This window comes from Littorina saxatilis, linkage group LG16, assembly GCF_037325665.1.
Source record: "Littorina saxatilis isolate snail1 linkage group LG16, US_GU_Lsax_2.0, whole genome shotgun sequence".
NCBI lineage: Eukaryota > Metazoa > Mollusca > Gastropoda > Littorinimorpha > Littorinidae > Littorina > Littorina saxatilis.
Window position 1 is genome coordinate 5,058,269 of NC_090260.1, and position 12,500 is coordinate 5,070,768.

At 48.1% G+C, this 12,500-nt stretch overlaps 3 protein-coding genes across 5 annotated transcripts in view; 1 reads left to right on the forward strand and 2 right to left on the reverse strand.

Annotated features, from left to right (window-relative positions):
* The window catches only part of LOC138951291 (uncharacterized), a 33,886-nt gene extending 24,679 nt beyond the window's left edge, over window positions 1-9,207 (reverse strand). Inside the window, exons 1-5 of the mRNA XM_070322920.1 lie at window positions 9,075-9,207; window positions 8,338-8,556; window positions 4,993-5,232; window positions 4,142-4,311; window positions 1,513-1,635 (exon numbers count right to left, since the gene is read on the reverse strand). Coding sequence (XP_070179021.1) covers window positions 1,513-1,635; window positions 4,142-4,311; window positions 4,993-5,232; window positions 8,338-8,556; window positions 9,075-9,201 — 879 coding nt within the window. The 5' untranslated portion in view covers window positions 9,202-9,207. The remainder of the gene's footprint in view (window positions 1-1,512; window positions 1,636-4,141; window positions 4,312-4,992; window positions 5,233-8,337; window positions 8,557-9,074) is intronic.
* Window positions 1-12,500, reverse strand: part of LOC138950247 (uncharacterized) — a 796,434-nt gene that overhangs the window by 131,340 nt on the left and 652,594 nt on the right. The window lies entirely within an intron of this gene.
* The window catches only part of LOC138950264 (uncharacterized), a gene marked incomplete in the record, with an annotated part of 260,344 nt that overhangs the window by 109,618 nt on the left and 138,226 nt on the right, over window positions 1-12,500 (forward strand).

A 12,500-nucleotide genomic window follows, 5' to 3' on the forward strand; every position in this document is an offset into this window, starting at 1 on the left:
GCCGTTCGCATGTCTGGCTGTCTGGGCCTCACGCCGTTCGCATGTCTGGCTGTCTGGGCCTCACGCCGTTCGCATGTCTGGCTGTCTGGGCCTCACGCCGTTCGCATGTCTGGCTGTCTGGGCCTCACGCCGTTCGCATGTCTGGCTGTCTGGGCCTCACGCCGTTCGCATGTCTGGCTGTCTGGGCCTCACGCCGTTCGCATGTCTGGCTGTCTGGGCCTCACGCCGTTCGCATGTCTGGCTGTCTGGGCCTCACGCCGTTCGCATGTCTGGCTGTCTGGGCCTCACGCCGTTCGCATGTCTGGCTGTCTGGGCCTCACGCCGTTCGCATGTCTGGCTGTCTGGGCCTCACGCCGTTCGCATGTCTGGCTGTCTGGGCCTCACGCCGTTCGCATGTCTGGCTGTCTGGGCCTCACGCCGTTCGCATGTCTGGCTGTCTGGGCCTCACGCCGTTCGCATGTCTGGCTGTCTGGGCCTCACGCCGTTCGCATGTCTGGCTGTCTGGGCCTCACGCCGTTCGCATGTCTGGCTGTCTGGGCCTCACGCCGTTCGCATGTCTGGCTGTCTGGGCCTCACGCCGTTCGCATGCTTAGCTGTCTGGGCCTCACGCCGTTCGCCGCGTACCTCACTTCTCCTTCATTTTCATTTTCTTTTCATTTTTATTTTCATTACTTTATTGTCCCATCGCTGAGAAATTCAGCTCCCTTCCTCCCAGTGGAAAGCTAGCAGCAACAGAGTCGCGCTACCCATGTGTGCGTGTTTAGGTGTAAGCAGCCACCTGCACTTATGGCAGAATGACCAAGGTCTTTAACGTGCCACGGTGGTGACACGAGGGTGGAACATGAATACCGTATCTCAGTCTGCACATAAATTTGACCCCTGTCCGTCCCGGCCTGGATGTAAACCTGCGACCTTAAGATGACAAGTCCACTGCTCTACCAGTTTAGCTACCGGGCCTTCGGGAATATGGCAAGGTGTAAATGATTCGAACCTGCGACCTTAGGATGACAAGTCCAGTGCTCTACCAGTTGAGCTACCGGGCCTTCGGGAATGTGGCAAGGTGTAAAGGACTCGAACCTGCGACCTTAGGATTACACGTCCAGTGCTCTACCAGTTGGGCTACCGGGCCTTCGGGAATGTGGCAAGGTGGAAAGGACTCGAACCTGCGACCTTAGGATGACACGTCCAGTGCTCTACCAGTTGGGCTACCGGGCCTTCTGGAATGTGGCAAGGTGGAAAGGACTCGAACCTGCGACCTTAGGATGACACGTCCAGTGCTCTACCAGTTGGGCTACCGGGCCTTCGGGAATGTGGCATGGTGTAAAGGACTCGAACCTGCGACCTTAGGATGACAAGTCCAGTGCTCTACCAGTTGGGCTACCGGGCCTTCGGGAATGTGGCAAGGTGGAAAGGACTCGAACCTGCGACCTTAGGATGACAAGTCCAGTGCTCTACCAGTTGGGCTACCGGGCCTTCGGGAATGTGGCAAGGTGTAAAGGACTCGAAACTTACCTGCATAAAGGACACCTGTTTGTCCAGGACGTTGACCACCTCCACTGTGAATGAGAAGGCGTCAGGTAGGTCAGGGACAGTCCGGCTGTTAACACGGCCCGCGCACACCACGTCATCCGGGGTCTGCGTCAACACAAACATCATCACACATCCATCACAATCCACCACATTCCACTACGATCCATCACAATTCACGCCGAGCCGGACTGAGCGCGATGTGTGTGTGTCTACTACTACAATAGAGAAGCACCTCACCTTTAATACGAGGTCGACGTTAACTATCACACGAGAGAAGGGCCGCCCCTTTAAGAGCACATCGACGTTTACTGTCACACAAAAGGAAATACGGCACCTATAAACCATCATGACGTTTTGGCGGCAACATGCCCCCATAATTTCCTCTACCAGTCCACCCATCTCCAGCCATTGCCCTTTCCTACACTGCTACCAGTCCACCCATCTCCAGCCATTGTCCTTTCCTACACTGCTACCAGTCCACCCATCTCCAGCCATTGCCCTTTCCTACACTGCTACCAGTCCACCCATCTCCAGCCATTGTCCTTTCCTACACTGCTACCAGTCCACCCATCTCCAGCCATTGTCCTTTCCTACACTGCTACCAGTCCACCCATCTCCAGCCATTGCCCTTTCCTACACTGCTACCAGTCCACCCATCTCCAGCCATTGTCCTTTCCTACACTGCTACCAGTCCACCCATCTCCAGCCATTGCCCTTTCCTACACTGCTACCAGTCCACCCATCTCCAGCCATTGCCCTTTCCTACACTGCTACCAGTCCACCCATCTCCAGCCATTGTCCTTTCCTACACTGCTACCAGTCCACCCATCTCCAGCCATTGCCCTTTCCTACACTGCTACCAGTCCACCCATCTCCAGCCATTGCCCTTTCCTACACTGCTACCAGTCCACCCATCTCCAGCCATTGTCCTTTCCTACACTGCTACCAGTCCACCCATCTCCAGCCATTGCCCTTTCCTACACTGCTACCAGTCCACCCATCTCCAGCCATTGTCCTTTCCTACACTGCTACCAGTCCACCCATCTCCAGCCATTGCCCTTTCCTACACTGCTACCAGTCCACCCATCTCCAGCCATTGTCCTTTCCTACACTGCTACCAGTCCACCCATCTCCAGCCATTGTCCTTTCCTACACTGCTACCAGTCCACCCATCTCCAGCCATTGTCCTTTCCTACACTGCTACCAGTCCACCCATCTCCAGCCATTGTCCTTTCCTACACTGCTACCAGTCCACCCATCTCCAGCCATTGTCCTTTCCTACACTGCTACCAGTCCACCCATCTCCAGCCATTGTCCTTTCCTACACTGCTACCAGTCCACCCATCTCCAGCCATTGTCCTTTCCTACACTGCTACCAGTCCACCCATCTCCAGCCATTGCCCTTTCCTACACTGCTTCCAGTCCACCCATCTCCAGCCATTGTCCTTTCCTACACTGCTACCAGTCCACCCATCTCCAGCCATTGCCCTTTCCCACAATGCTACCAGTCCACCCATCTCCAGCCATTGTCCTTTCCTACACTGCTACCAGTCCACCCATCTCCAGCCATTGTCCTTTCCTACACTGCTACCAGTCCACCCATCTCCAGCCATTGTCCTTTCCTACACTGCTACCAGTCCACCCATCTCCAGCCATTGTCCTTTCCTACACTGCTTCCAGTCCACCCATCTCCAGCCATTGTCCTTTCCTACACTGCTACCAGTCCACCCATCTCCAGCCATTGCCCTTTCCTACACTGCTACCAGTCCACCCATCTCCAGCCATTGTCCTTTCCTACACTGCTACCAGTCCACCCATCTCCAGCCATTGTCCTTTCCTACACTGCTACCAGTCCACCCATCTCCAGCCATTGTCCTTTCCTACACTGCTACCAGTCCACCCATCTCCAGCCATTGTCCTTTCCTACACTGCTACCAGTCCACCCATCTCCAGCCATTGTCCTTTCCTACACTGCTACCAGTCCACCCATCTCCAGCCATTGTCCTTTCCTACACTGCTACCAGTCCACCCATCTCCAGCCATTGTCCTTTCCTACAATGCTACCAGTCCACCCATCTCCAGCCATTGCCCTTTCCTACACTGCTACCAGTCCACCCATCTCCAGCCATTGTCCTTTCCTACACTGCTACCAGTCCACCCATCTCCAGCCATTGTCCTTTCCTACAATGCTACCAGTCCACCCATCTCCAGCCATTGTCCTTTCCTACACTGCTACCAGTCCACCCATCTCCAGCCATTGCCCTTTCCTACACTGCTTCCACCGCCCCCCCTCCTCCACCTCCACCCCAACCCCTTCTCCAGACCGGGGAGGGATGGGGTGGGGGGGGGGAGGGCCAGGGGACGGGGGGCAGATCAACGTTTCACCGCCAACACTGGAGACGTGAAGAGTGGACAACAGCAACAACAACATCAACAACAACCACAACTATAATTACATCATCATCATCGTCAGCATCATCATCATCATCATCATCATCATCATCATCATCATCATCTTCATCATCATCATCTTCATCATCTTCATCATCTTCATCATCTTCATCATCATCATCATCAGCAGCAGCAGGAGCAGCAGAATCATCATCATCACCTCAAACACTTCACGCCTGGAGATGAAATTCTTGAAGTGGAGAAAGTCGTAAGTGTGACTGAAGGTGTGGGTTCCGTTCATGGGATCGTTCTGGTTGATGGCTACCCCGGCTACCCGGCACTGGACGGGTGTGTCTGGGTACCCCACCGCTGTGTCCCAGCTCCGAGGGTCTGAAAAGTGCAAACACTCGCTGTCAACATGTGTTGTGCGAATCGCTAACAGTATCATCGTCAGTTCTCACACAGAATAATATTTATATTATTTGTGAGAACTGACGATGATACTGTTAGCGATTCGCACAACACATGTTGACAGCGACTGACTATAATATCATATAGTCACTCGCTGTCAACATGTGTTGTGCGAATAGCTAACAGTATCACCGTTAGTTCTCACACAGAATATACATGTAGTTAGTCGCAAGAGCAAGCTTGAGGTCAATTATAAACGCACCAATTAAAGGTTTCTGTGTATTCTGCTTGCAAACCAGTAACGTGTCTGTTTCCACATTGTTTTGAACGGATGGATGGGTGGGTGAATAAATGGATGTGTGGATGGATGGATGGGTAAATGAATAGATGGGTGAATAAATGGGTGGGTGGGTGGATGGATGGATGGATGATGGATGGGTGGGTGTAAGGATTGATTGGTGGATGGATGGATAGATGGACGGAAGAATGAATGTGTGAATGCCTAGATAATTGGGACTAAGATGCAGTGACGCTGGAAGAGGGAGTGAGAGTGGTGGTGGCATTAACTCTTGTCTTCAGGAGCAAACAGCCTCAGTAAACTTCAAACTGAAACAAAACCATGATGACACGTGACAAACAACCTCTCAACCCGCCACTCACCCGTGAAAGACCAGTACACGTTGACGGAGGCGTCAAACTCGGGTACATACTGACAGGAGTACCAGGTGTGTACCCGTACTCCCCGCGCCCAGCCGGAGCCCAGGTAGGTGGTGGTGGCGCCGCTAAAGCCAACGTGTAGCGCTGCGGATGGAGAGAAGACATGTCCTCGCCCATTGGCTGTCTTGTAGCCAAACAGGAAGCGGTTTACATCCCCCGACAGCTGCTCAACGAAGCACCTTTCTGTAGATGTAATGTGGTTGCCTGAGAAGACTGCCAGACAGCCTTTAATAGTCATCGTAATCTGTCAGTTAAAGGGGTAATATCCAAGGCGAAAAGCACCTTAGATCGACAAAGATGCTGGTCTGACGACAAGCCACCAATCTTTAAAAAAAAAAGTGTAATGTTTATTTTCGAATCCATGTAACATTATCTGGTTTCCATGTTGCGCGAATAATGTTTTTGTTTAATGCTTGCAATGTCCTGAACGGAGACAATCAACATTTGAAAGTATTTATAATTCTTTCTCTGCTGATCAAGGATATATTTGATACCATTATTTATTAATGAAATCGATTTGTATGGTTAAAATAAATCAGTTAAATCCCCAGTCTGTCTCAAACGGTTTACAGAACGATTTAAATCTTCTCACAAAAAAAGCATTTTAACCGTATGGAACACACTTGCAATAGCGTTTAACAGCATTAAATGACAGTTCGTTTCGTGGTTTATTTTACCCGTGAGCCATCGTGGACCCGTGTCACACACTTTCCATTTTTCACAATTTTGTCGTCAGTTTGTGATTTCAATGCGACTTTCTGTATCTGCAATAGCACGTAATTGTGTACTTCTGAATCTAAAATGCAACAAATGACTGCGATTCACACGAACTTATCGGCGGCGTTTGGCTTCGAAGAACATTCGCCTGCTTGGGGAAACATGATCGTGCGTGACCTGTCACCTCCTTCCGGGTTCCCTTTTTTGAAACTTTCAAACCTTCGAGTTGTACTGGTTTGTATTGATGACAAAAGAATAATGTTATGATTTAAGAATGTTTGTGTAACAAGCTGTCAATTTATTATTTAGATTATAAATAAAGGTTAGGTCTAGCGCCAAAATGAGGCTTCAAATTGTGTTCATTGACAATCCGTTCTGACTGCACGAAATACATTCTTTAAAAAAGGCTCGCTCTGGACGGAGGGCACCCAGGAGGTTGTCATGCGATGAGTGTTTAAACGAAAGGGTGTTTGTACTGTGTGTAATAGCCTGACAGTGTCTGTGGCCAGAACCTGATGGTTTACGGGAAGCTGTGTGTGCCTTACAGTAAAGATATATTGACAGTGTCTGTGGCCAGAACCTGGTGGTTTACGGGAAGCTGTGTGGGCCTTACAGTAAAGATATATTGACAGTGTCTGTGGCCAGAACCTGATGGTTTACGGGAAGCTGTGTGTGCCTTACAGTAGAGAAATATTGACAGTGTGTGTGGCCAGAACCTGATGGCTTACGGGACGCTGTGTGTGCCTTACAGTAAAGATATATTGACAGTGTCTGTGGACAGAACCTGATGGTTTACGGGAAGCTGTGTGTGCCTTACAGTAAAGTAATATTGACAGTGTCTGTGGCCAGAACCTGATGGTTTACGGGAAGCTGTGTGTGCCTTACAATACAGATATATTGACAGTGTCTGTGGCCAGAACCTGATGGTTTACGGGAAGCTGTGTGTGCCTTACAGTAAAGATATATTGACAGTGTCTGTGGCCAAAACCTGATGGTTTACGGGAAGCTGTGTGTGCCCTACAGTAGAGAAATATTGACAGTGTCTGTGGCCAGAACCTGATGGTTTACGGGAAGCTGTGTGAGCCTTACAGTAAAGAAATATCACCCGTGTAACATGGGCTGAGGTGCCGGTGTACGAGAGAGTTACCTCCCCGATGTGAGGCAGGCGCGGGGCCTGATTAGTTGAAATCATACACACACCCCTCAGTCTCAACCAATCCGAACCCGGGACTGGCTCCCGTCGCTTTTAATCTGGATAAACATCAGAGGCGCCAATCACCAGCGAGGCGTGTCAGTGTCAGTGCCAGTGTCAGTGTCAGTGTCAGTGTCAGTGTCAGTGTCAGTGTCAGTGCCAGTGTCAGTGTCAGTGTCAGTGCCAGTGCCAGTGTCAGTGTCAGTGTCAGTGTCAGTGTCAGTGCCAGTGCCAGTGTCAGTGCCAGTGTCAGTGTCAGTGTCAGTGCCAGTGTCAGTGTCAGTGTCAGTGCCAGTGTCAGTGCCAGTGTCGGTGTCGGTGTCAGTGTCAGTGTCAGTGTCAGTGTCAGTGTCAGTGTCAGTGTCGGAACCACGGGGACAGGAGCACGAGTCAAGTTGTTTGTCAGAAGAAAAGCCAGGCTGTTCACTATTGTACGACCCATACAAACACGACAGAGTTATGTCCATGCAAACACGACAGAGTTATGTCCATACAAACACGACATAGTTATGTCCATACAAACACGACAGAGTTATGTCCATACAAACACGACAGAGTTATGTCCATACAAACACGACAGAGTTATGTCCATACAAACACGACAGAGTTATGTCCATACAAACACGACAGAGCTATGTCCATACACACACGACAGAGTTATGTGCATGCAAACATGACAGAGCTATGTCCATACAAACATGACAGAGGTATGTCCAAACAAACACGACAGAGTTATGTCCATACAAACACGACAGAGTTATGTTCACACAAACACGACATAGTTATATCCATACAAACACGACAGAGTTATGTTCACACAAACACGACAGAGTTATGCCCATACAAACATGACATAGTTATGTCCATACAAACACGACAGAGTTATGTCCACACAAACACGACAGAGTTATGTTCATGCAAACACGACAGAGTTATGTCCACACAAACACGACAGAGTTATGTCTTTGCAAACACGACAGAGGTATGTCCATACAAACACGACATAGTTATGTCCATACAAACACGACAGAGTTATGTCCATACAAACAGGACATAGTAATGTACATACAAACACGACAGAGTTATGTTCATACAAACACGACAGAGTTATGTCCATACAGACACGACAGCATTATGTACATACAAACACGACAGAGTTATGTCCATGCAAACACGACAGAGCTATATCCACACAAACACGACATAGTTATGTACATGCAAACACGACATAGTTATGTTCATACAAACACGACAGAGTTGTGTTCATACAACCACGACAGAGTTATGTCTATACAAACACGACAGCGTTATGTCCATACAAACACGACAGAGTTATGTCCATACATACCCGACAGAGTTATTTCCGAACATGTACTCACTCTCCTTGGGAAAAACCGTGAGCGCCTCGTTCTGAGCATAGTCATAGTAGAGATAGTAGGGCGACCCGTACTCAATCTGGTGCATGACGCCCCTGTTGTTCGCGTAGTCGTAGTACTCGTGCACCTCAGTAGAGCGATTTGCATTGGCTATTTTGCAGTCCACGTGCACCTCAAAAGTGTCGGGTACAACTGGACGCTGTGGCTCGCTTTCTGGTGATGCTGTGGACATAAGCGGCAGCGAGATTTCAATCGCTACGAGTACCTCCACCATATTCGGTACGATCTTGTACCTAGCTAGGGTAGCCTACGTTACACAGCCATTGGTTAGTTGATGCCGAACAGCGTGTGCGTGCGTGGCATGTTTTGTTTTAATATACGTGACCCCAGCAATAAAGATTGAAATAATGTAAATGATGATAAATTGCGAAGAAATGTACGCACGCACGCACACAAACACGCACACATAAACACGCACACACACACAAACACACACACACACACACACACACACACACACACACACACATACACACACACACGCACGCACACAATCATCCACGCACGCATATACCGACAAACACAAACACGCACACACTCTCACACCCATAAAAACATACACACACACTTACAAACACACACACACCCTCACACACACACACCCCACACACACCCACACACACACCCCACACACACCCACACACACTCCCCGCCACCCCCCCTCCCACACACACACTTACCTGTTGGTTGCCGCTGTTCGCACACCTGTCTGTCTAGTCGCGCCCTCACCGGACTTGCCAGCAACAACAGCGACAACGACACGACCCACACCATCCTCTTGCCGCTTCTACTCCCTTCCCTTGTCATGCTACCAAGCACCTGGGACAAATATAAAGCACATCTTCACTATTATAAACTCATGGGGCAAATACAAAGCACACCTTCACTATTATAAACTCCTGGGGTAAATACAAAGCACATCTTCACTATTAGAATCTACGCTCAATTCAAAATATTAACCAAAATGAATGTGTATTTACTTAGAAAATTTTTTTTTATTGATAGAATCTTGCATGTATAAGACACCGACACAAGCTGTATACTTCCATGTCATCGACTGAAACTTTGAGAGGCAGTGAGCAGAGAAAAGAATGAAACCAAAAGCACATTGTACAAATAACACACACACACACACACACACACACACACACACACACACACACACACACACAGAGCATAAATAACACACACACACACACACACAAAGCATAACACAGGCACACACACACACACACACACACACACACACACACACACAGCATAAATAACACACACACACACACACACACAGCATAAATAACACACACACACACACATACCCACACACAAAGCATAACACAGGCACACACACACACACACACACCCAGCATAAATAACACACACACACACAGCATAAATAACACACACACACACACACACACACACAGCATAAATAACACACACACACACACACACACACACACACACACAGCATAAACAGCATACACATCCACTCACACACACACGTACACACACACACATACACACATATACACACACATACACACATTCCTCCCCGTCCACACACACACAGTTAAAGGTAAAACATATGAGAAAGAAAGAAGAGAGACAATACAACCCACACAGTAAACCAAGCCATGCACATTGTTACAACCCACACAGTAAACCAAGCCATGCACATTGTTACAAGTAGCCTCCTCACCGTATGTGTGTAGGTCAATACAAGGCACACAGTAAACCAAGCCATGCACAATGTTACAAGTAGCCTCCTCACCGTACGTGTGTAGGTCAATACAAGGCACACAGTAAACCAAGCCATGCACAATGTTACAAGTAGCCTCCTCACCGTATGTGTGTAGGTCAATACAAGGCACACAGTAAACCAAGCCATGCACATTGTTACAAGTAGTCTCCTCACCGTATGTGTGTAGGTCAATACAAGGCACACAGTAAACCAAGCCATGCACATTGTTACAAGTAGTCTCCTCACCGTACGTGTGTAGGTCAATACAAGGCACACAGTAAACCAAGCCATGCACATTGTTACAAGTAGCCTCCTCACCGTACGTGTGTAGGTCAATACAAGGCACACAGTAAACCAAGCCATGCACATTGTTACAAGTAGTCTCCTCACCGTACGTGTGTAGGTCAATACAAGGCACACAGTAAACCAAGCCATGCACATTGTTACAAGTAGCCTCCTCACCGTATGTGTGTAGGTCAATACAAGGCACACAGTAAACCAAGCCATGCACAATGTTACAAGTAGCCTCCTCACCGTATGTGTGTAGGTCAATACAAGGCACACAGTAAACCAAGCCATGCACAATGTTACAAGTAGCCTCCTCACCGTACGTGTGTAGGTCAATACAAGGCACACAGTAAACCAAGCCATGCACATTGTTACAAGTAGTCTCCTCACCGTACGTGTGTAGGTCAATACAAGGCACACAGTAAACCAAGCCATGCACATTGTTACAAGTAGCCTCCTCACCGTACGTGTGTAGGTCAATACAAGGCACGCAGTAAACCAAGCCATGCACATTGTTACAAGTAGTCTCCTCACCGTACGTGTGTAGGTCAATACAAGGCACACAGTAAACCAAGCCATGCACATTGTTACAAGTAGCCTCCTCACCGTACGTGTGTAGGTCAACACAAGGCACGCAGTAAACCAAGCCATGCACATTGTTACAAGTAGCCTCCTTACCGTACGTGTGTAGGTCAATACAAGGCACACAGTAAACCAAGCCATGCACATTGTTACAAGTAGCCTCCTCACCGTACGTGTGTAGGTCAATACAAGGCACACAGTAAACCAAGCCATGCACATTGTTACAAGTAGCCTCCTTACCGTACGTGTGTAGGTCAATACAAGGCACACAGTAAACCAAGCCATGCACATTGTTACAAGTAGTCTCCTCACCGTACGTGTGTAGGTCAATACAAGGCACACAGTAAACCAAGCCATGCACATTGTTACAAGTAGCCTCCTCACCGTACGTGTGTAGGTCAATACAAGGCACACAGTAAACCAAGCCATGCACATTGTTACAAGTAGCCTCCTCACCGTACGTGTGTAGGTCAATACAAGGCACACAGTAAACCAAGCCATGCACATTGTTACAAGTAGCCTCCTTACCGTACGTGTGTAGGTCAATACAAGGCACACAGTAAACCAAGCCATGCACATTGTTACAAGTAGCCTCCTCACCGTACGTGTGTAGGTCAAGACCGACAAGCAATGTCCAGATATCTTCACACCTACGTGACAACAGTGATGACGACAGCCGGCGTAAGGGCAGATAACTCGACACATTGGCCTTTTTCTGATAGAGAATATGATACTAACATTGAAACAACGTATTCACGGTGGAGTTACAGCGTTGCATTGTGAAACGAACATGATTTTCTTTAGTGTTGAAACTAAAACAATTTCTCGTTCTTCTTCTGCGTTCTGGACATTATTGGAACAGATATTTGCAACATAGTCATTCGCAACAGAGTTTCACAACAGATATTCACAACAGCAGAAATTAACACCAGAAATGCACAATTCAAATTCACAACAGAAATTCACAACAGAAATTCGTAGCAGGTATTCCCAAAACATATTCTAAACGAATATTTACAACAGATATTCACAACCAACATTCGCAACATAAATTCATAGCAGATATTCACAACACATATTCCCAAAGGATATTTACAACAAAAATTCATAGCAGATATTTACAACACATATTATCAATGGATATTTACAACAGATAATCACCAAAGAAATTCACAACAGAAATTTACAACACGTCATCGAAACAGAAATCAGTAATTCTGAACTTAAATTCGCAACGAAAATTCATAGCCGATATTCACAACACATATCGGGTTGACTGGGTGGCCGAGTGGTAACGCACTTGCGCTCGGAATCGAGAGGTTGTGTGTTCAGGCCTGGGTCAGGCCGCAATTTTCTCCCCCCTTTCCTAACCTAGGTGGTGGGTTCAAGTGCTAGTCTTTCGGATGAGACGAAAAACCGAGGTCCCTTCGTGTACACTACATTGGGGTGTGCACGTTAAAGATCCCACGATTGACAAAAGGGTCTTTCCTGG